We start from the raw sequence: 25,057 nt of genomic DNA, 5'->3' as shown, positions 1-25,057 counted from the left end.
TGAATGACATTTTATTTTTTAACAATGTCAAGGTGGGTGGGTGCTTATTTCTATTGCTTCATTTATTATGACTCTAATGATGTTAACTGTTTGAAAGCTATTGTGATGGGACTATGATAAATATACATTACACACATACAGTTCAATCACTTGCTAAAACATATTTCACAAAGAGTTGAATGCTGCTTTCATATTCCCCGTAATTTCATTAACACGTATCCATTAACATATCAAAAGGAGCAAGCAGGAGAAAAGCTAACAATTATTTTTCTATGGGTCCCACAGAAATGAAGCACTTACTGTGAAAATAGCACTCTATTCCAAGACCCTGCTGCAGCTGTCTTGACATCCAGCACAGTGTTAAACTGCTCAAATCCAGACTCAAAAAAAATTTCTCACCTCCAAATATAATGGTGAACAGGGACCACAATAGTGATGTCTCTATTACAGAGCTGGTTATCTATATTGGCAACAGAGGTTTTATATTTTGCAAAATAAAGCAACTGAGTCAGCCAGTTCCAACTCCATCCTCAGGATTCTCTCTGACTGCTGGAGTTCAAATAGTCTGCAGCACTACATGAACCTTCCCTTACCCATGACGTGTACTCTTTCATTTGGTGCTGGTTGCTATGGGAACCACTGGCATGCCCTCTCCAGAAGCAGTCCTGACAGAGCTGGTAATTGTGACACTGTTGGCACCGGTACCGAAATCCCATCATGCTCTCACTGTGGCAGTAGGAACACTCAACAGGGTGGAAGACTACAGGAGAGACAAATTTAAAAACAAAACAATCAAAAGAAATAAGAACCAAATTAAGACTGAAGTCCCTAAAAGAGAGTGAATCCTTTCTTTGTTTTGAGTAGTGTTCAATACCAAACGCCATTCACAGTCATTGGCTGCTGAAGATTGACACTGGAAAGCTTCACAAATCTTTAATGCATCTCTCCCAGGAGAAAAACTACACTTTTTACTTTCCAATATCAATTCCTTATCACTTCTGAAGACTCAAAAGTGTGTTTAACAGAAATGAAATGCACTGCAGAGGAAACAGAAGGCATTTGTACACATTTGCACCGCAGTGCCAGGCGTTTTTAAAAGCACCCAGTGGTGTGGCGCGTGCATTTGTATAAACAGCAAAATGTGAGTCAGTACTGAGAAAATGGCAGGGATGCACTAATGAATTAAAACACATGGAAAGTTCAGAAGTGCACCACTGCCATATTCTGCATGCTGATGTACATTTTGCCACTTATGCAACTGCATGTGACATAGTGCAGCGTGCTTCAGCCTGCATGTGGAACAAACTCAATTAATGGAGTCTGCTCCAACCCGGTGCATAGCAGCACAAAACTGTGTGTGTATAAATGCCCATAAATTAGTAGGAAATCCACTTCTTTCTTCTCTGTTACTCTGGGAAGGTGTAGGTTTTAATGTTATCTTTAGGAACTGGGCCAGTGGTCAGATTTTCAAATTCAGGTGACCAAAAGTAAGGTGCCCACATACATGTGAACATTTTTACTTATTCAATTGGATGCCAGTTTTAATCCTGTAATGCTAACACGGACAACTAACAGAAGTTAAGTATCTAGATAGGTATTTAAACCACCAACATTTGGGACCCATATTAAAAATCTGGTCCTAAGAAAGGACTCTACTTCATCCAGCATTTTAATCAAAGACACATAAAAGAAGGATTCTCTTCACCAAGAATGCATGCCCAGTATATTCTGTGGCATTTTCACTACCCATGGGTCTCTCAACTCCTACCTTTGTCTGCAGTGACACACATTGTATTTACCCTATACCATTCCTCCCCGCCAGTACAGACCTGGGAGGGAGGACATGAAAGGAATTCAACTGGCAACTCTTACCCTCTGCTAATAGACAACCCACTGCACATCAGCCCTCATCTTTCCTGACTAAAACTGAGACTCTCCCACTTGTTTTCAGGCATGTTTTCTTCTTGTGGCAGCAGGCATGCTATTAGCCTAAGAATTTTTTAAGAGAGGGAAAATAAACAGAATACTTTATGTTCTCTAAAAATGTGTCCATATCAATCAGAAACTTAAGTATAATGGCCAAAAACGGTTCCTCAGTTTTTACGCTATTCTTTCTTTATAGATCTACAGGACTTAACACAACAAAACAATTATCACTGTTGTTTGCAAATGAGAAACTCACCTTAATAACAAGTGAGTTATTAAGGACATATACCTTGAGTAGGTACAGCTTGCTAAGCAAGACTGTTCCTCTTTTTTCTGTTAAAATTCAAAGTGCTGTCCTCGTGCTCAGCACAAGCAGACTAGTTTTGTGTAAGGGAACTGTGTTGGAAGTTTCCACAATTACATGGGAAACTACACAGGGCTTGTGGGAAGGCTGTTGGTATCCACTGACCAGATAAGAACTGGAGTCTTCTTGTGGGCGCCAGAACCGTCTCAATGTAGCAGCAGTATTTATATTCTGCTATGGACCCAATGCTCATGTCCAGACCCTCCATATCAACCAGGAGAATCACTGCTCTCCTGGTAGAAACCATGAATGTACAGATATTCCAACTTTTTCTCCTAGAGAAAGAATGGCTGTTCTGGGAGAAAAATCACCTGAATCCAACCAAGTAGAAGCTGCTCCTGGGAGAGATGCTATGGGAAAATGAATGTCTGTACACTTTCCCGTGGCTTAATTCTTCCTGAAGACCAGAAGGGGTAAAGATATGGGGGGAATACTTCCTGTGCCTTCTAGAGATGGGGGGAACCCCCCTTCCTGTAGACCAGGAGGGGAAGGAAGGGGAGGAGAGGAGAGCATCTACCACTTACTCCCTGCTGGTTGCTCACACACTAGAGTCCCTGGTGCGAGCATGGCAGGAGGCTTTGTTCTGCCACTTGGCTCCCAGGCACCGAGTCAAAATGAGGGAGCAGCATTGCGAGTCCCCTGCCTGCTTCTCATAGTGGAGTCCCCAGTGTGAGAAGCAAGCGGGGGCCTTGCCCTGTTGTTTCAGTCCCCACCTCAGACTGGGAGGGACTGGAATGACTCATGTATCCCCAGATCAACATCGTTCCAGTCCTGAAAAGGCATCAGGAGTGTGGGAGAAGGGGCTGCTGCACACTGAACACCTGTACTGCTCCCTTTCCTGGGATAATTTCTTGTAGTGAAAATTTTCCACCACTAGAAATTAATGTTTGTACACAGCCTGTATGTGAGAAACAAACCCTGCAGACCTACATATTTGATTTGGGAGTGGCTATAAGTTTACCTCTCCCAAAAGACTCAAAATGAAATTGGGACCTTAATGGAAAAAAAAAAACTGGTTAGAGTTCTGTGGCTTGTGACATGCAAAGTGTCAGGGTGACAATATTGGATCTTGGGGAGCATTTTGAATAAAGCTGTTGTGAGCAATGTGTGCTAGTGTTTGCTCCCTGCTTGCTCCCTGAGCAACTAGATCCATGGGTAATTGGATTGTCATCTCCCTAGTCGTTGGGCACCGCATGGAGTTGGGGGTCTAACACAAAGCATCAGCTACATTAGAGCTGTCAAACTTATCTGGCCCTGTGGGCTGGATGAGTGGAGTGGGGCTGGTACACAGGCTGGATCAGGCCCATGGACCCCTGCCCACATGCTTGATCCAGTGCCAGTCTGAAATGGTGGCATAAGTAAGTGGGTGCTGCAGTTCAAGACCCAGCCCCAGAATTGGTGAGCAATGGACTAGATGATCATAACAGCTCCTACTGCAGAGAAAGCACGGTGCTTCAGCAACTAGTTAGGGACAAGCATCCTAAATTTAAATTCTCATCTTTTGTAAAAGGAACTTAATTAATTTCTGTTTCCTGAATGTATTGTTTTACAGGTTAATAGCCACCTCCTCCTAATGACTGCTTGACAATTTATGGTCATTAGTTCATGCACTGAACTGAACTATCCTGCCAGATAAATTCTAGTGGGCAAGAACTGCCTACCCATCACTTCTCTAAGGCTGTGATCTCATAGCTAATAACAGTTTCAGGCTTTTTATCTCTCTGGTTGCTGTAGGTCTCTGGTATCCAGGGTTTAGAAAAAAGAAGATATATTCAGTGCAACCCCTAGGGCAGGTCAATGTTTTTGACTGGAGTGCTGAAAAAACTGCAGTGTCTACCCTGTAAGGTGCAGGAGTGCCAACATGCCAGAAAAAAAAAATGAGGCAGGAGGGGAGGGTATATGGCAGGATGCACTGCATATTAATATAGTTAATAATCATAAATGTTGCTTTTTATTTTTTTACAGTAAATACCAGGTTTTCTAAAAATGCAAAACCTGGTGACAATAAATAATACTTCATATACTACCCATGCTGTTGTGTATTTTTTGTTAAGCATGTTGTGATGAATAGGGGAAAAAAAGACAGAGAAAGAACAGAAAAAGAGGAGAGAGAAAAGAGAGGGAAAGAAAGAGGGAAAGAGAGAAAAAACAAAAAAGGAAAGAAAAAGAGAGCAGAGAAAAAAGGAGAGACGAGAAAAAGGAGAGAAGAGAGAAAAAAGCAAAGGAGAGAAAGACAGTAGAAAAAGGAAAAGGGAAGAAAAAAGAAAAAGGAGAGAAAAAGAGGGGTGAGAGAGACAAGAGAAAAAGAGAAGAGAGAAAAAGAGGAAAGGAAAAGAAAGACAACAAAGAAAAAAGAAAAAAAGAGAAAAAAGAGAGAGAGAAAAAGAATAGAGAAAAAGGAGAAAGAAAAAAGGAGAGAAAAAAGAAAAAGCAGAGAGGGAAGAAAGAGAAGAATTTTTGCTATCCCTGCCCCAGGGTACAGCAAAAATTAAGTGAGGCGACAAGATGAATGACTGATATTAAAGCCATCCTATTTTATTAGTAGCTATAAAAAGGCACCTGGTATCAATGATGACAGTACTGCATCTCCTGTAATGCTATTCATAAAGTAAGATCATCACACAAAACTTTGATGTTCCCGCTACAACTTTTATTGTGTAACTATATGTGGTCTGCTGCCATTACTTACCATTTTCAACATTTGCCAGCCGATGCAGAAGTGGTAACCACACCAGGCACTGAGGTGGAGGATCAGACATGAGAGTGTCCAAGAAAGCGTTTAACGTGACTTTCTTCTGCTCAAACAAACAAGGGGAAAAAATAGCAACCAGTGATATCAGAATGACTTTCTCTTGTCTTTATTGACACAGAAGTGTTAAGGAATAAAGAGGTTAAACCTTGAATTATAAACTTTTACTCTGACGAGAAAAAGTGACATGGACAAAGGTTTTACAAACAGAAGACAAAGTTTTTAGTGGGTTCAATGTCAACTAGTTCTTGTCATCATGTGCTTCTCTGCTGTTATCAGGTCCTTGCTCACTTTAGGAAAGTTGATCCCCCAAAGACTCTTTTTGAATATAGCAATTTCCTCATCTGTTCATATTATTACACCCCTTTAGTCCTACATAATACACAAAAGCCACTACCTACCATAGAGTGATTGACACTAAGAATTTCACTACTGACATTTTTGGAAAAAAAATTGAAATAGTTTTTAAATAATGTTTGAAAATGGGATGTAGGAATCTTTGTTTATTAGATGATTTAGAAAATTTTTCTTAAAATCTTAATTTTATTGGGGGGGAAAGGTGGGGTGGAGTTTGAGACTCAAATGTAAATTCCTGTCAGATATCTGCCTACTATAAAGACTAATTCTTTCCCTTGTATAATAGTAGACAACTGGCAGCCCCTCAGAAATTAAGAACAAATTCCTTCCCATGAAAAAAATAACAGGTATTAAATGTTGATTCCTGTCGGAAACATTTATAGATAAAATGAGTAGTACTATATTTGTATAGGATACCATGTTTCAATTAAAGTTCTTCTTGTACATTATTAGCCAATTTCACAAGGATTGCTTTTCACTCAGTCATGGAATAGTTGAGTTGGAATGGATCTCAGGAAGCTATATAGTCCACCTCCCTCCTTAAGGCAGACCGACACCCGGACTAGACTAGTGTCAGTCAAGTGTTTGTCTAATCTACTTTTAAAAATTTTCAAGGATGGAAATTCCAAAACCTCTCTGGGTAGCCTATTCTAATATTTAACCAACCTCATAGTCAGAAAACTGTTCCTAACCTTCAACCTCAGTTTTCCTTGTTGCAACTGAAGACCATTGTTCCTCTCCTTCTACCTCCACCCACAGAAAATAATGCATCTCCAACCTCCATATAACTTCACTTCAGGTATTTGAAGACTGTTATTAACTCCCACTTGAGTCTTCTCTAAACAAAATAATCCCAGTTCTTTCTGCCCATCTTCAGAATTCATGTTTCCCAAGCCTCTAATATTTTTTGTTACTGTGCTGGAGTCTTTCCAATTTCTTGAAGTGTGGAGTCCAAAACTTGATAGTCCTCTAGAAGAGACCTCGCCAATGCCAAATACAGCAGAATAATCACTTCCCTTTGCTGCATGTGACACTTGTATTAATGCAGTACACCAACATTGCTGGCCATTTGTGCAAAAAGAGCATGGTTGGCGTATGGTCCACTGTGACCCTTAGGTCCTTTTCTGTAGTACTGCAACCAAGTCAATCCTTTCTCAATGTGTGTATTTGTACACACATTTGTTCTGTCCCAGGTTAAGGACTTCACAGTTCTTGTTGAATTTCATTTGATTGATTTCTCCAGTTTATCCAGGTCATTCTGAATCCTAGCTCTGCCTTCTACAGTGTCTGTAACTCCACCCAAATTGGTGCCAGGAAGAAATTGGCTAAGTGTGCACTCAATCCCATCCTTCTCATTTTATCTACTAAGGAAGTGCAGCCTCCTCTAAAAGGAAAATGACAGCTGCTCAATAGTGCACAGTACCACTGTGGTATTGTGGACTGTCTTTTTATGGGCTTCCTTCCTTCCTTCTCATGCCCTTGTACCAAGGTAGTTAGCAGAATTCACAGGTCCTTTGGAATCTGACAGGGCCACACCATGAGCACTTCTGCTACGGCTTCAAACTTGCAACTCTGGGCTGTCAACCATGTGCCTTAGCACCCGAGGCACCCCAGCCCTTTTTATGAGCTGAGCTTCCCAGATGCAATCTGGGGAGGGTAGCGAGGTAGGGGAGGAAGCTGTGAAGGTCTTGGTGTTCCTAAGCAAAGCCAGTTGGAACCAGACACAGACAGTAATTACAGCGCCTCAGAGCAGCTTTGCTGCTCATGTATAGGTGCTGGAGCAGAAAACAAGCTTTAGTTAAAGCATCCCCACTGCCATTTTTAAGCAGGGGGATGCTTATACATGAGATGCTCTGGGTGCTGTAATTAGAGTGGCGCTTGTAGCTGCTCTAATTAAAGCATCTCCTGCCACTCCTGGAGCAGGAGTATAAATTCCTTACATCTACATGGCCAGGGTCAGACCCAGAAGGCATGTAGTGGCCTGGTCACCCCACACTTTGGCTGTTTCTCATGTGACCTCTTGGCATGGCTGTGGCTGGAGCCCCTGCTTTTGCATGGCTCCAGAGCCCAGAGAGTGAGCACTGCCACCACTGCTTGCTCATGTCATCTTTCCTCTCCCTGCTGTTGAATTTTTCAGGGAGGAGGCAGGGGAAGGGTGAATCTCAGCAGTATTCACCCTCTGGGCTCTGGAGCCATGTGAAAGCATGGGTTCTGGCCAGCCCTTGCCCCATCATCTGGTAAGCACAGAAGTCACTGCTCATGTGGACCTTCAGCAGGAGTCTGTGCAGTCTAGGCAGTGAGCTCAGAGTTACCACACATGTGCAGCACAGCCCAAGTGGAGAGGCTGTAACACCCTTACCTAGTATACATAGCAGAATGCAGTGCTGTGGAGAGATTTCCTGAGCTAGCTATAAACATATTAGTGCCACACACATCTGTGTTAGCTCTGTGTACACTATCTCTATAACTGGAAATAGTACAGCTACATGAATGCAGCACCATGTCCAGGCTACTAAGCCCTGTTTCTCAGCACAGCTAAAGAGCCCAGTTGAAGTGTTTGGCTAACATATTTATTTTGCTTCCAGTCCTGGGATTATTAACCCAGACACCACTTTGTGCTAACAGAGCTCTGGTCCTTCAGCTGCTCGAGTTAGCACATGCATAATTTCAGATGTCTCTGCTCCATGCTGCCTTGGACATATCCAGAGTAAAGTAGAGCTCTTGAAAGAATGGAGACACTGAGTGATCACTAAACATTGCAACGGTTTCAGAACTGTAAGTAATAAGAGATGTTGTGAAATTGCAGCTGAAATGGATGCAGAATGCAACTACTAGTTTTTTTTGTAAAGAAGGTCATGGAAGTTTTAGTGAACAGATTGCCAGATGGAAAGACAAACTGACAAGACTAAAAGACATTCCAAGATAAGACTTCCAGCATTAGAGCTTACCCTAAAAAATACCACCCCCCACAAAGAAAATATCCCCCACACACACTTGGGTTTTTAAAGTCTAAATGTATACTAATTTAAAATTTAATAGGAAATGGAAGAGATGCACCAGTACCAGAAATTAGCCTGTGCTAATGAACATGTTAAAAGGACGGTAACCATCTGCCTGCCATCTACATGACCTTCTTCTCATCTGAGAATGAACAATAGCTTCCCTAATAAAGGAAATTCCATGTTGCTAAGCACCAGCTCACAAAGTAACCGTTTCCCTTATGGAGATTTTCTGTGGATGCCTGCCATTGGCACTGCTGACCAGTGCCATCAGCAAATGTCACTATTATCAGTGGCACAGCTAAAAATGGGAGAAAGGTAGAAAGAAAACTAGTGAATGAAAGTTCATCCGATTTCCCATAGCACAAATAATCAAGGAGCCTAAAAAGTTCCCCCTGTTCCTAGGGAGAGAGATTTTAGCTGTACGCACAGCAGTGTTCTAAACAAGCAAATAGATGCAGAGGCAAGCACACCTTTTTCACAATAAAATTATTTTTTGAATGGAGCTATAAATCAAAACTTCATTTACACCAAATAAAGCAATTTCAGCTTCCTTGATAGTTTTATAGCTGCAGTCTTGCTGTGGTCACTAATTTTATGGATTAAAGAAACCAATGTCCCTTAAAAGGACACTGGCAGAGTAATTTCAATATATTTTAAAAGTCATTTTTCCTCCTGCAGTTTTTAACAACTGTTTGGAACCTTGAAACTGAGAGCTATTTCCTAAATATATGCTATCTAAAAATGAAGGCCAGGAGTGTGCAACAACAATTAGCTAAGTGACAGCACAGTGGATTTAGTGACCATCTTTTTAGGCTCACTATTGATTTATTTTTTTAAATAGGAAGTTCTTTCTCTTATTGCGACACCATTTTCTGATGGGAGGTCAAATATTGCATCATGTCAATTCTCTCTCTCAGAGAAAGAGGTGATGCCAAAATTTCTTTTGTAAGCCCCATGCCCTGAAGAAGGAAAGTTCAAATCAATTACTCCCAAAATTTCTCTTCTGCAAATTCCAAGAGAAGGGGAAGTTGTAGCTGTTATTTTAGATGGCCATTCCCTTTGGGAGTAGCTCACAGGCATGGGGAAAATGTAGATTAGTTAAATAAATTAATGTAATGAGAAGTGATCAAGCATGTCCAGTATTTTGGGGAAAACTGGTTTGAGATGTGAGCTGAGGGATTCAATAGTGTGAGCAGAGAAAAAATATTTTTCCTATAACTTTCAAAATCTGTGCAATAGAGATCTGAAAGGCTTCTAATACGTACACAGGATCCACATGAAAAGTGAACAAAAGGAGATAACTTGAGCAGCTCAGCTTTCCTCACTGCCATGACCTACTGGCTAGGGACAGACATTCAAAAAGCCTGAGCCTGAATTGATTCAATCTTTGTGGGTTAGTCTAACCTGCTATCCTGAATCAGTTTGTAACTGTATAGACATCCCAGAAATGCAGGCACATGCCTGCAGTGGCTCAGGCTAGAAGCCGGGGGTGCTAAAGCAGCCCTCCCTTCCCTTCCACTATACTGAGCTGAGGGGGGCATGGTGGGTCTGGCAGGACACTCTGATTAGGGAGGGGTTCCCCCCTCTTTTGACCAACCCAGCAGAGAATTGATAACAGTGTTTATCAACCAATTAAGAAAACAACATAGGGATATTACCAACTACCTGTTGATTCTGCCTTTGTCCTGTCTGCCACAGCACAGACCATAGCCAGCATGTGGTCTGTTAGCTAATGCTGAGAGGGGTCTGTGTAAGGCAGAGGGGACGGGGCAATCCCTGCTTAGCAGGGAGTGAGGAGGGGAAGTGGGGGAGCAGGGGGAAGCCAGGCAGATGCCTGCAGTCTTTGCCCAGCTCCAGCGAAGGAGCAGAGGGGAGGGGCCAGATCTGCTGTGGAGCAGAGAGCCCTACTCAGCCCAGGAAGCATGCCAGGATGCTGGGGGTGTCTGGTTTAACTTAAATCAGAAAGGGACAGACACTGCATAAACCAGTTTGAGCTCAATCAGTTAAGCCTGATACTACATTCAACCAAGTTTATCTCACACTGGTTTCAGCCATTTTCAAACTGTTTTTTGTGCACTGAACATTCTGTTCACTAAAACTTCCATGATATTCTTTACAAAAAAAGCTAGGGTGAGTAGTTGCATTCTGCATTTATTTCATCTGCAGTTTCACAACATCCCTTATGAACATCTGATCTGTTACAGGTTTAAACCAGTTTCTGATCACTTAAACCAATTTATGTGTAATGTCTGCCCCTAGCCATTATGTCTTGAACAATTTTTAGGTTCAGGCAGACACAGGATAAAGGCCAAAAAAGCTGGTTCCTGCATATTTTTAAAATGCCTAATGTCATAGCATAGTACAAATATGGCCACTTGTTCTATTCTGTAAAAAGTACACTAATGATTCAGAGCCAGACATACAATAACCATGTGTGGATAGCCACAGTGTTAATGACATTATTAAACATAAAGGATCAGATGAGACTCTTTTATTACTGATTATCAGTTCACAGTCTTAATAAAGAGCATTATGAATCAAAAGGGAAACTCTTCTGGGTCTGCTCATACATAGGAAGCAAGCAAACCTTTCAGAATAGGTTAGAATATTTTTGTAGATAACATTGATGATAATGAAAAGCATTCATTTCTATCAAAATTAATTGTTCAATTTTTCATTGGAAAACCAGAGAAACAAACAAACAACATCTTATAGCTAACAGGGACAGTTTTGGTTCTCAGAGTTTTTTTAATGAAAACGACTTTTGGACGAAACCACACACTTTCCCCAACGTATTTACTGGAAAACTTTTGACCAGCCCTAGTGGCCTGGGGCTCCACTTCTACTAAGAATTAAGTATCTATCTTGTGTAACACCAAGGTACCACAACATGATATGAAAAGTCCAAAATTCCTGGCACAAGTTGCAGTAGTTGGCATGAAAAGATTACAGAATATTACCATTCAGTTTTGCTAAGGCTATGCTATATCATTCCTTTCTAAATTAATCACTCAGCTTTTTCTAGTTTTAGTATGCTATTTCAGACAGAGTGGAAAGGTGACATTACCAGAATCGAATGGAGAAACTAGATGGAAAAAAAGGGAAACATTTGGTACAAAAAACGCCTGCTGACACTAAAGATGCCTCTGAATATGGAACAGCTCTAGTGGGAGTTAGTGGAACACCCCATCAGTTTTAAAACTAGATTGAAAAAATCAGAAGAAAACATAATATAGGGAATTCTGTGCTGATTCTGTGCTGGATGATTTAATTATCTGCCAGTGGATTTTAATTTTGTCAAATTTATATAACCCATGAAATGGAGCAATCTTATCCAGAATCATTCTTTACTTGTACAAATGGAAAAGCAAATTGAGAGAGCATCAGATCTAACAATCTTTCTCACATTATGACTGTAATACTAAACATACTAGTAGAGAGGGCAAGAATGTCAGTCACCCTGCAGCACATCTCCTCTATTTGGGTCAGAAGGTCTTAAGACTGTTTTGTACCTGGTGCTGGTAAAACCCAGGGGTTTTGCCTGTTATGAGATATTGTGCCACATTTCTAAAACATTTAGATACATAAACATGAAAACTAGTGGGTAGTGCAATTTACAGAGTCACCTAAGTGAGTTAGGCACCTAATTTTCAATGACATAGAGATTAGCTATCTAACCTGCTAGACTCCTTTGCAAAACTTACTTAATGCCATTTCCATATTTAAGTGCCTAAATAACTTTCTAAATCTGCCATTATCCATTAAATGAATCATATAGAAAGTCACACCTCTGGTGGCTGCTAAAACTGTTTAATATTTTTTAATGGGGGAAAAAGGGAAAATCACTTACATGGGTGTAGACAATATTCTTTAATAATACAGTCGAGTATGAGCTATTGCTGAACTATAAGCACTGTGACCAACCAACAGTTGCATGATTACTTTGTTAGATTCTTTAGAATGCCATACAGACATGCAGTATGGAGACACTTTATTCACTTATCCCTCAAATACAAAAGCACCTCTATTCAAACATCGTTTGGGAGATGATCCAACAAATCAGTTTCAAGAAAGCTCTTCATTTAGCTGGAGTGGCCACTGATTAGTAATGTGAATGTGTGAAACAAAAATATGTCCCACTGCAAACCACATGAGCAGGGGCATGCACTGCATCACAACCTAAGGGCACAAATGTGTGTCAATACTATTTGTGCTGCTGCAAACCCAAACCATTGCTTGTGTGGACTTGGCCAATATTATCCACATTGTCTGATGTGATGTAACAAATCTCATATTTGTTTCAAGACAGACAAGGTTCTTTGGGTAAATCCAATATCTTTTATTAGATCCACTCAAATAGTTGGAAAAATTCTTCTTTGAAACCTTTTAGGTACCATTACTAGGCCTGTGCAAATAAAGAAGTATTCGATTTGGATTCAGTTTGGCCTATTCAAACATCGTTTGGGAGATGATCCAACAAATCAGTTTCAAGAATGCTCTTCAGTTAGCTGGAGTGGCCACTGATTAGTAATGAAAATGTGTGAAACAAAAATGAGGCCCCTCATTGCATAAAAGCAGGATCACTAGGTCATCTCCATTCAAATGATTTCTAACAATATAATCCTCAGTCCTCTTCCATAGAAAAGAATAGAATAAACAGAAAGAAAATATTGCTCTGTTCCTAACATCTTCCCAGCTTCAGTATCGTTCATTATTTTGTATTTTTTCTATTTCTATGTTATGCATGGTAAGATCAAGAAGGTATTCTTTCCTTCCATCCTGGAAGACCATTGCACTTCCAAGTCAGCTAGGTATTTTTTGGACTATATTTACACACTCCTCCAAAGTACCAGACATGATATTAGACTCAATGGCCAGATTCAGAAGTGCAGGCACGTGCAGTTTGTGGTGCCATAAACCACACATGTTGCATAATAAACTGTGCATGGTGCTGCTAATTTGCAGTACTGGGGCAAATTTGGAACTGAGATTTCCTGATAGCAAAAAAAAAAAAAAAAAAAGCAGCACAAAGCACACCAAAATGCTGTGTGCCAGGACAAACACCAGGAAGTGGCACATGGAGATGGGGGAGCAGGGAGCCCAGGGCTGTCTGCTCCCCTATCTTAAGGCACTCTGTGCCCCAGCCAGCTGGGGAGTGGCTCGCTGGGACGCAGGGTGTTTAGTGTGAGGGCTCTGCAGCACATGGGAATAGGGGAGCAGGCACTCCAGGGCTCATCTGGTTGCCTGCTTCCCTGTCTCCAGACGCTGCTCCTTGGCTTACTGAGGCATAGGATACCTCAGCGTGGGGGTGCCTGCTGCTAGCCCTGCACTGAGGCAACCTGGAACCCAGCCAGTCCCCCACGCAGCCCATGAAACAGGGGGACAATAAGTCCCGCTGCAAACCACACGAGGAGGGGCTTGTACTGCATCATGAAGTAAGGGCACAAATGTGTGTCAATACTATTTGTGCTGCTGCAAACTCAAACCATTGCTCGTGTGGACTTGGCCAATATTATCCACATTGTCTGATGTGATATGACAAATCTCATATTTGTTTAAAGACAGACAAGGTTCTCTGGGTAAATCCAGTATCTTTTATTAGACCAACTCAAATGGTTGGAAAAGTTCTTCTTTGCAAGCTTTCAGGTACAGTTACTAGGCCTGTGCAAATAAAGAAGTATTTGATTTGGATTCAGTTTTGGCCGATTCAGAAGACAATGATTCAATTCAGAAATTTGGATCATTGTCCCAATTGATTCGGCCGAATTGGCTTCAGAAGATTTAGCGATTCGTCCATAGACTATAATAGGGAATCACTGAAATACCTGTAACTTTGTCAGTTTTTGGCAGATTTGGATGAAAACAACAGCAAAGGTAGCCCCTTCTGTGGGCATGAAGCCTGACAAGTTTTAAGGATATAGGTGCAGGTGTTTCTGGAAAACTACACCTCAAACTGCTGAAAGCAAAACTCGCATCACTTGTGTGTGTTAAGGCAGATTTGGATGAAAACAGCAGGGATGGTAGCCTGTAACTGGGGGCCTTCCTGGTGCTGGTTAGATCTCTGCTCACCTACCTGTTTCTGGGCCAGCCGCTCACCCCTCTTTAGCTCAGGCAGAACCAGCTCACAAAAGGGGCAGAAAGGGTGCGGATAGAGGCTTATGTGCTGTTTCTACGTCCCTCCCCCAGAGCACTGGGATTGGAAGGGGACTCAGGGAAAGATCACAATTATGGACCAGCTACAGATGTAAGTCTTTCCCCGCCTGTTCCCCCTCTCTCTTCTCAGTTTCTGTTCCTCTGAAAGACTGCCTTCTGAATCTTGGAATCTTTTTCCGAATTGATTCAGAGGGGTTTTTTTGGTCTCCTGATTTCATTCTGATTCGGTCTCTGAATCAGACCAAATCTTCTCCAAATTGAATTAGTGGCTAAAGCTTTGCACATCAGGCAGAAAGGAAGCATCCTTAGACCAACCAGGCTACAAACGACACCCCTGAAATATTGCTTTAAATGGATTTTCAGCACTACCTTGATTTCTACTGAAACTTTCTGCAAGGGGAGTGGTACTATGATATCTAGCTTCCATTTTCAACAAAAAGAGGTGAAAATGTGAAGTTCTTTTCTCACTGGTGAATGCCAAGTGTTTATAATACCTCTGGTGTGAAGGCTACAATTAGGTTCTTAATTATCTGCAAGGAGCTCAAGTCAGGCACACCCATGTAAACAGGAAAACAGCATCAGCATGAATGAATGCTATGAGGGTAAACACATGTCTGTGTGTGCAAGACAGAGTGAAGGATGAATGACTGACAGCTTACTTCAGTGATGCCATGTTTTATTACCTGTTGAGAGAAACAGGATTTTGCCGATTGTTCTGTGTAACCAAATGAAGGACCCTCAAAGACCGCAGTAGGCAATTTAAGAACCTCCCGCAGAAACGTGTCATACTTTCCATAAACCATCACTCCACTGGAATCTGAAATCATTGAGAAAATATCTGAGGGGGAAAAAAGAAATGCAAGAAAAGGAAAGGTTTACTTTACACATATGTCCACGCTTAGCTCAGTAACATTTGATGTGAAAGTAATGTGATTATAGACAATTATGCTCAGTTTATGGAAAACTCCATAAACCGTTTGCACCTTTACTTTTAGCCAGCTTGCCAGAAGCAAAATAAAAATATGCATGTGAGCATCGATCCAATGCTTATGTTAAAATATTCATGCATTCTCATGGCTTTGTGATGTCATTCTTTTGTAGCTGGTGCCTTATGCCTGGCATAAGGCAGTAACTTACTCAGCTACAATGGATCTAATTTGACAAAATGTGCACCATCACATTTTTGCCCAGAAGCAACTTACCCTTTCAAATCTAAATTTTGGCAGAGTTTATTGTGTTGTTTGTTATTCTTGGGACACACAGAACAATGAACTTATCTGAAATGCTCTATTTGATTTTAATAACTTTTTCTGTCTTTTAATTATAATAATATAACTTGTACCATTATTTATTATTCTACAGCTTCACATTTCCCTTCTTTTGTTTTTGTTGTTGTTTTCAATGGAAAAATCCACTTTCTGACTTAAGAACTGTTTAGCAAGATTCAAGGCTTGGTAGAATATTCTAACTTAAGAAACCACAAACATATTTTAGACTGTGGTGGATCACCTGTGCAATTCTAAATGATAGAGTATCACCCTAAATGCATGTGGATGGAAACCTCAAGCCCTGGAGACTGCTACTGGAAAAACAGTGTGGCATGATAGCCTGCCACTGCATAGATTCTGTTGCTTTAATAAGAAGGCAAAGGGAAACCAATATTTGTCCCTAGTGTCTACCTGTACCCAATTTATGTATAACCAATATGTCTATAAATGAGGAGAAAAAAGAAAAAAAATCATTTCACTCTAGATAGGATGAGCCAAAGGACAACAGTGTGGGCAACTGGTGCTTTCCGAATCGGGGGGGGGGGGGGGGAGGGGGCACCCGATCGCTGATAGGGGAGGTAGGTCCCCCAGCGGCTGATTGCCAAGGCTGGAATCACCAGCAGCAAAACCAGAAGTGCACTTCTGCTGGGACTTCCGGTTTCGCAGCTGGCGCTTCCAGGGGGTGCCCAGCCAATATCAGTGGGTGCACATGCAGCTACGTGTACCCACTATGCATCACCAATGGACAACATTAGAAAAGACGATGTGTTTTAATGCTTCTGTGGATAGAATATACCCTGGCTGGGTGTCTTTGGGAAATGGGAATGTACCCTGTAGGGTAGAAGGAAGAGATATTCTACCCTGCAGAAGAATCTCGACAGTGTAAAAAAGATATTAATATTTAAGTGTGAAAAAGGGGCTAGGTGTTATGAAAGAGGAATGCAAGGAAACTGCCAAATGATACCTCATACTGTTGGAAACCTGATGCATTTCACTGTAGTTATAAAGTTTTTTAATTCAATCGACCCAAAAAGAAACTAAATTTGCACTGCTTTTATCAGAATCAACGTAGCTTAGCTCCAAATATTGAAAATGCACTTGAAGCTCAGTCTGAACAGTGAAGTGGACTTATCTGAATGCGTGAATTTGTACTGATACCAATGACAGCATCATCAAACCACAACTTTCTCTAATCACCTCAGACACTGCTACTAAAGACCCACAACAAAATGAATACCAGATATGCATATACATAAGAAAGACTTACATCTTAATTTGTCCATGATCTTTCCTCCACAAAGAGTCGCCAAAGCCATTTTGACGGCAAAAACAGAAATTTTACCGTGTCCTTCCCTGTTCAACAATAAAAAGTTTTTATGTGGTATTATCTAAACAGCACCGTTATACATTTTAACCCTATGACATATTATGCAAAGTGCACAATCCTTTAAGTTCAGTCTTTAAGTTCAGTCTTTGGTTTCTTTAGGGAGAACACATAATGAAAAACTGTCTTCCATAATTTTCACAAACCTTCTTAGAACTTTAATACTAAGCTGCTGGAACAATTTTAGCATATTGGTCAGCACATTATGCACTGAGATAATGATGATTACTGGTACTATAGGACTAAATAAAGGCTGCAATCAACCTAAGGGCTCAGTATGCTTGGTTTGTTATATACAGAGACTAGACTTCCTGTTCCAGAAGAAGGAAAACAGGGAATGGCTAAGGATCATGTGGTTGCACAGATTAGCTATTGTACACCATCCACCTTATCTATATATATAGATCCCATGAACTCCTAGAAAGCATTTCATTTAAAAATGATCAGTAAGGGCTCTAATACAAAACCCACTGGAGTCAACAGGAGTCCGTTTGTTTTCAGTGGACTTTGGATCAGCCCTATTCTGACACAACCTAATTAAAAAAAAAAATCTTACTTTTAAATGTCTCCTTTTGGCCCAGTGCGCATTTACCATACTGTAGTGCTCACTAATGGTAAATGTAGTTTCATTAGTACCACACGACCATGCAGAACTATCCCCTCTTCCCTGGTGGAGTAACAGCACAACACATTTGTTCTATATGGAGGAGTTAAGACTCTAGCTATATTTACTTTCAAACAATTCTATTAAACACACAAACACATAAGAGCATATCAGGTACAGGAAGAAAGGTGCAACAGTTTTCCTACATATCCAGTCATGTCTCAGTTAAATGATAAGGATTTTTTTCTTCCTGGAAGAAACATAGTTGTTTATTTGTAGGGTCTGTATACAATGTGCATCTTAATGTGTTGATCTTTTACTCAACCATGCCAAAGCAATCAATGACAAAAACTAGCTGCTTCAGTTCCATACCAAAGTCCTGCAGACCCTCAATGATTGTCTATTGTACAGAAACCTTGGTACAGTATATTACAGCTGCTGGGTTAGCATATTGCATCCTCATTATAAGGTTCTATGCTTTAATTTCTAAAAATAAATTATCTTGGTGTGTAAAAAAAACCAACCAAAAACACCCTAGTAGAAGGCTATCACACACAGCAACATGAATATGCTACAATAGATAATTCCATTAAAAAAGTAGCAACATACCACCTAAAGATCCCCTGGTTTTACATTAACTTTTTTTGGTAGCAAGATTTTAAAATTTTGACTTTGTCAATTCCCCAGCATTTCCTTGCAAGACAGTTAACGCACAAAATCAAACTGGAGCAACATTTATCTATTATCCAAAATCTGTGGTATTTTTCCCATGTCTTCCCTAAATCATAGCACAGGCAAGATGTTCACATCACCATCATAAAAACATTCTTGGTTCAATGTCAGCCAGTACTCTCCAGTCTTGTAAAGTAACAAACTCACTTTACCTTCTGCCTGTGGGACTAATAGGAGTGCATATGCATTACACAATATTAGGGTGGTTAAACTACGCCATAAACTCTTCTATCTTGATTCCATTACAGGACACCTGTTGTATAAGGATTTATAAGTGATAGAAGTGTCACTTTCCAAGGTACTTTAAACTGAAGTAATAATAGCCAGGAAACAAGATGTGAAAATTTAATGTGTAGTCCACATATACAGAATCGCTCTATTGCTAGTCAATCATCATTTTAACAATCAATCATCCTTTTAATGGAGAAAATTGCATTTGCCAGAACAAAGAGATAACCTAATTTTCTAAGACGTAGTCCCATGATCCCTTTGTTAAGCACCAAAGCAAAGTAAGATGTGCATAATATTCATGCAGAATTAAGAAATGAAGTTATGTGATTCACTGCTACGATGACTTCAGAGCTTACAGAGTGAGAGCCTTCCGGCATTTCCTAACTAAACAAGCATTACAGCTCAGTCAACAAAATTTCCTTTTTGTTCCATTTGAAACATTGGAGATTCTACCTTACTGCAATACTTCTAAGCTTGCTTAAACTATTTTTCTTTGCCAAAAAATGAAATAGAGCAGACAAAAATAAATTAACTGCTGCAGCAGTTAAGAACGTAAGGATACATAAATAGCAATAATTGATAACGCAGTTTTTTTGGTCCATATTATCTTTTTCATTTTTGTCTCTGTTTTCTTTGTTAAACCTCAGAAGATTAAAAACATATGATAAAGCACTATGTACCATTCCCATGGTTCCACACTTGGCACACGTGTACTCACACTGGGCCAGATTGTTCACTGGTCTAAATTAATGAAACTCCATGGTCTATATATCAGCTAAAAATCTGGCTCAGTGTTTCGATTCTGCCATCCTCCTTTTTGCGCATCACCTCAGAGTCCTTTGTCAATTTTTCTATACACAATCTTTTGGATCGACATACTTGCCTGCTTTTCAAATACCTGTTCAATGTAAGAAAAATAAATGGTAAGTGGAAACAACTGCATTCTTAACTGGCAATGAAGGAATTTGATGAAGATAAGCCATGTTGGAAATGCTCTAGAGTTATTTTTTCCTAAGTTATTTTGGTTTTATTTAGTTAGAGGATCATATTTCTGAATGGTGGACATGTTAACTTGCCTTCAGCTTTCCACCCCAAAGCCAGAAGCTTTTCCTACTCTCGAATAATAATGGGAGCAGGGGAGATAGAAAGGGAATGTGTTACATTTAAATTGCGAATCTCTCAGTCTGAATTGATTGGTTTTGACACACTATTTTGTATCAGTAATTTGTAGTCATAAATACATAACAAGAGTTAGTGTAAATTCAATTTGCCCACCAAAATTTATATATATGCATGACTGATGACTGGACAGGATAATGGGGTCTAGGACTTTCCAGTGTCCCTAGGGCCCAGAAATGCTTCAAGCAGTTCTGCTCAGCAATAAAGCTCCTTTCTATTAGCAATATTAAGGCCTCCTGAGGAAAGTGCAACTGCATAAGAGCAAGTAGCCCAGCCACTGGATGATAGCAGCATGTAGTTACATATTGAACTCGGTGCTCCTTGACTGAAGGTTTAAAAAGATCTCCCCAACTTATACTGCATGACTTATAGTGTTGCTAGAAAAAGAAGAAGACACCAGAAAATATTTTGATTTAATACTTTTCATATTGAAGAAGTTACAGAACAGGACCATCAGGTTTCTGCCTTCATTAGGGTTATCTGAGAAGTTCTACTTGCCCCATGTGCATCTATTTCCAAGAGACTCTGTGCAGGGTGGGACGGAGGAGGGCTGTTGCAAGAGTGGGCACTCCTGCCTGCTTCAGGCTTATCAGATAACTCTAATGGAGACTGAAGTACACACGTGTGCCGCAACCTTTGCCAGTTTGCTTGTGCGCTTGGCACATAGGCATGCCGATACAAAATACAGTGTCAAACCCAATCAATTCAGACTGCAAGATTCACAATTTAAATGTAACATATTTCCCATTCACCTCCCCTGCTCCCATAATATTCAAGTGTAGAAAAAGCCTGTGGCTCTGGGGTGGAAAGCTGAAGGCAGGTCGACATGTTCACCATTCAGAAATATGATCCTCTAGCTAAAATAAACCAAAACAACTTAGAAAAAATAGTCAACTCTACAGCATTTCCAACAGGGCTTATCTTCATTTAATTCCTTCATTACCAATTAAGAATGCAGTTGTTTCTACTTACCATTTATTTTTCCTACATTGAATAGGTATTTTAAAAGCAGGTGTGTTACACCCATTCATGAACCACTGAGGTAAGCTGAGGCAGCACCAAATTAGAAAAGTTGTAGAGGGAAGCCCTGAGTCTAAAAAAGTTGAGAACCACTGGCATAGACCAATATAGTAGCTCCTGTAGCAACAGCATTCATATGCACATATGTGTGCACATGTGCACTCACAACCCATAGAAAATATGATATCAGCCAAGGCATTAGAGTAATTCCATACTGTTTCAAAGAAAAAATCCCATATCTTCTTAAACAGGCATCTTTGCAGAGCATAAGGTTCTCTCTTTAAATGTCTGAACAAGACATATAAGACACTTCCTGATAGTAAGAGGATCATGTGATATTAAGTGCACAATGCTTCTGGGTTCACTACACACACATACACACAAACCAGCTAGCGTGGGGTACTTAGCATTAAATTTGTTTCAGTGAATAATGATGAATTAAAAAACCTCCAAATTTTTATAAGAATGACAAACACAATAACAAATAACAAATAAATGAATGAAAACCTTACTAAGAAAACACCAGCAGCAGCAGGGAAGGGAGGGGAGCAGAGACTGCAGGGGAGAGCGAGGGGGAGGGAAGAGGGCAAAGTGGTGATGAGAAGGCAAGGGCAGAGCTTGCTGGGGGCAGGTAACATGGGCAAAGGCACTGTGACGGGAAAAGCTGCAGGGGGCAAATGTGATTGGGGGACAAGAGTTGGGGGCATCCCAAGCCAGCTGCCTCCTGGCTGCCCACTGCAGTGATGGTGGGGATGAATTTAAGACAAGCCTTCAAAGGAAACAACAAAATTTATAAATTTTCTCTCTACAGAACCTAATTATTGGAGGGGGGAAGGGATCATGAATTCAATGCTTCTCTGGCCGAGGGAAATTCATAGTTTCATAGTTTGTAGGGTCGGAAGGGACCTGAGCAGATCATCTAGTCCGACCCCCTGCGATGGCAGGAAAGATTACTGGGGTCAAATGACCCCAGCAAGATGTTCATCTAACCTCCTCTTAAACACCCCCAGGGTAGGAGCCTGCACCACTTCTCTTGGAAGCTGGTTCCAGACCCTAGCCGCCCTGACTGTGAAGTAGTGCCAATTCCCTCAATTCCCTTCAACTCCTTCAGTTCTGGGGCACTGGACAGGTTTATTACCTTATAGCTAGCAGGAGCCAGAACTCACCCAGCCCTGATCAGTCAGTGTTTTCAAAAAGACACTCTGTTTCAGACACTGTTTCAGTCTACCAGACTCTGCTCCTGTTCACAGGGAGTTTTCTCAAAACACTTCCCTCTGGGCCTGATTCACACACACTCCGACCTACAGATCTATCCAGCTATAACCAGGTTGAAAATGCCATAAGGGAAAACGTAATGAAGAAAACAAAAGAAAAGCAAGCCTAGCATCTGCTGTGTGGTTTGGAAAGGCAGCATATTTATCCTATTAGATTGACACATAGAAAAACTGATTTTATAGCTGACTAGACATGAAGCATAGGCTATTTTTATTAAGCTGTAGCATCACTTTCAAAGGGAATAGAATTTCTTCAGATGTTTATGGGGTTCCTTAATATCTTAATTGTGGCAGTAAACTCTGAACTGTCAGGGGCTATAATTAAGAGTTTCTATTCTCATAGATGCAGTTTAATAAGGAAATTAATTGGAATCAAGCAGAGCTCTTTCATTCTGTGCAGCAACACATGTAATGGCTAAATCTCTGAACTGCACTTTTTGCAAATTCTCTTCCTTTTAATGCTTACCTGGACTGTGCACCTAGCATCAATTAGCAGAAGTTGAGGGGGCAGGGAATTTAATATTTTACAGCTATGACAGCAGTCAGGTGAAAACCTCCCCTCAGAACATATGCTAAGCTTCTTTACAGTCTGTCTCCAGTAAGAGTCTAGTGTATATTTGGTCAGAGGTTTTAAGCTTTCACTCTGCCATTCAAAAATAAAGCCCTACCAGTTAGATTTTGTACAGTCTGGAGGCAGAAATTTTGTTCATAATATAGACTCCCAATAGGTAGTTAAGCAAACTCCAACCTCCTTGACAATGCAGCTATGTACAGAAACATCTCAATTTCAAATGGAATAAGTAAAGAGGTGGATAGCTTGCAACATATTCCACATTATGACATTAAGAAGTACTGTGCTGGATTAGACCAGCATTCTATCTAGGCTGGTATCAAGACCCTGACAAAAGTATGTGGTAAACTGTTCAGCAGGAAAGTTTGAAGTTAGCATCATGTTGTATAGCAACCTAGTAGACTGATGCAAGTGCAGGCATCACTTCATGACTGCAGCTCACAACCTTGAGCAAAATAACTGACCAATATTCATGCAGGATCTCAGTAATAACAAGAGCACATTAGCCATGCATTAGTCCAGCCCTTTGGATATCTGATCTTCATCCTCTATTTATTGTTCTCTCATTTTCCTAAGCTCCTCTATCACATGATGGCAAATTGCACACACTGACTGGACACTGAATGGAACTGCATTTTTCTTTAGGTGTTTTAATTCTGTTGACTTTTAATTTCACAGTTCCCTCTTGTTTCTGTGTTATGACAAGGGGTAGCATCAACCTGCTTTCATGTGACATTCTACACACTTTTGTATTTTCCCCCTTTTTTACTACTTTCAGAACTAAGCACAGATAACCTTGGTTATCTGAAAGTCCCAGGAAACCCAAAAAATCTTGTAAAATGTAGTATTTGTAAAATCAAGTTTGTGCAGAAAGTTTTAAATCTGCTCCTTCCCGCTCTTCAAAGCTTTCTGCATAATTTTCCATTGTTGCCAGGCTTGCCCCCAGCTGAATGGCCATAGAGTAGGTGTAAATGCCTATGAGACTAAGTTATATCAATCAGTCATCTAGAATAGAGCTGTCCAACTTCTGAATGGCTGGGAGTTGCAAGCTGTACCTCGTGGCCTCTCTGCTCCCATGCAGCACAGGTCTCTACAGCATGCTGCATCATACTACAGGTTCCCGCCCCCCAGCCCTTTCTCCCTTCAACACTGTGCTGCATTGCATGGGTCTTCCTGCACTGCACAGGGGTTTGGAGCTTCCCAGGCCATAGGCTCCCTGAGATCCCAAAGGCAGAACCAGGAAGTAAAGGCTGGGGGAGGGTGTGAGAACACAGAGACTTTGATGGCAGCAAAAGGATAATAGGGAGAGGACACCTAGACCAGCAGCTCAGGGGCTGTGAGTTAACTTCTCAGATGTAGCCTGTGAGCTGCCAACTAGAAAGCCCTCCTCCAGAAGAAACAGCTATACGCTAGCTCCAGACACTCCAGACAACAGAGGAAGCTGCTTTGCTTTCAAAAGCTCTGTCTGGGGTTGGAAGATCTGCAGCCCAGATTCCTAGTAGGGTACAACTTAAAGACTCATAATCTGTGAGGTACCAATATCAATGGGGTTATAAATGTAACAGTTTAGTGTCCTGGAGTTTAAACCCTGGATACATTTGAGACTACTGTCAGTCTTTGCTTGTATGAAAGTCTCACCCCACATATACCTCTAATCTGTTCTATTCCCCTTTTTATTGTGTTAACCTCTGTCTGTCTTCCATGAAATGAACAAAAATTGCCTTTTTGGGCTACCTTCAGCAATGAAGGTTCAGACACCCAAACCCTGTCTGCCCAAGAACAGACCACTGAACTACCTTTTGTCATAGAGGACCTGGTTCTTATTTACACCAAGACCATGTTGCATGCAGTGCTAAGGCACTGAAAGACGACGGGTGGCTGGATTTTTGAACGGACACTGCCAAGTAAACAGAACTGAACACAAGTATATGCCAATTTACACTTACTTACACAAATTCAAATTCCTTACACAAATTTACACATCATCAGATTAATCAGAGACCAAAGACACAGTGGGCAGTATCTTCCATTATAGGGGTAAAAAACAGGTAAAAGAGATGTCATACTTAAAACAAGCTCTATATCTGTTTTTTGTTGAAGCAAAATTTTAAGTATAGGTGCTGCCAATGCATGAACTCAGTTTGATTGAGAGTGGAAAATTCCATACAGGGCCTGGACTACCCTTTCTATGACCTCAGGAGCTGTCAATCAGCCCTGACCCACTTTCAGCTCTGAGCAGACTC

The 25,057-nt window shown here is 40.8% G+C and overlaps 1 protein-coding gene across 8 annotated transcripts in view; it reads right to left on the bottom strand.

Annotated features, from left to right (window-relative positions):
* DTNA (dystrobrevin alpha) overlaps window positions 1-25,057 on the bottom strand; it is a 275,178-nt gene that overhangs the window by 76,043 nt on the left and 174,078 nt on the right. For all 8 annotated transcript variants that reach the window (XM_019547677.1, XM_019547666.1, XM_019547688.1 and 5 more), the window contains exons 5-8: window positions 17,087-17,172; window positions 15,235-15,389; window positions 4,980-5,085; window positions 594-760 (exon numbers count right to left, since the gene is read on the bottom strand). In XM_019547677.1, the coding sequence (XP_019403222.1) occupies window positions 594-760; window positions 4,980-5,085; window positions 15,235-15,389; window positions 17,087-17,172 (514 nt within the window). The remainder of the gene's footprint in view (window positions 1-593; window positions 761-4,979; window positions 5,086-15,234; window positions 15,390-17,086; window positions 17,173-25,057) is intronic.

This window comes from Crocodylus porosus, unplaced genomic scaffold, assembly GCF_001723895.1.
Source record: "Crocodylus porosus isolate Cpor-Errol unplaced genomic scaffold, CroPor_comp1, whole genome shotgun sequence".
NCBI classification, from domain to species: domain Eukaryota; kingdom Metazoa; phylum Chordata; order Crocodylia; family Crocodylidae; genus Crocodylus; species Crocodylus porosus.
Note: the sequence above shows the minus strand (reverse complement) of the source record. Positions and strands in the feature narration are given on the sequence as shown.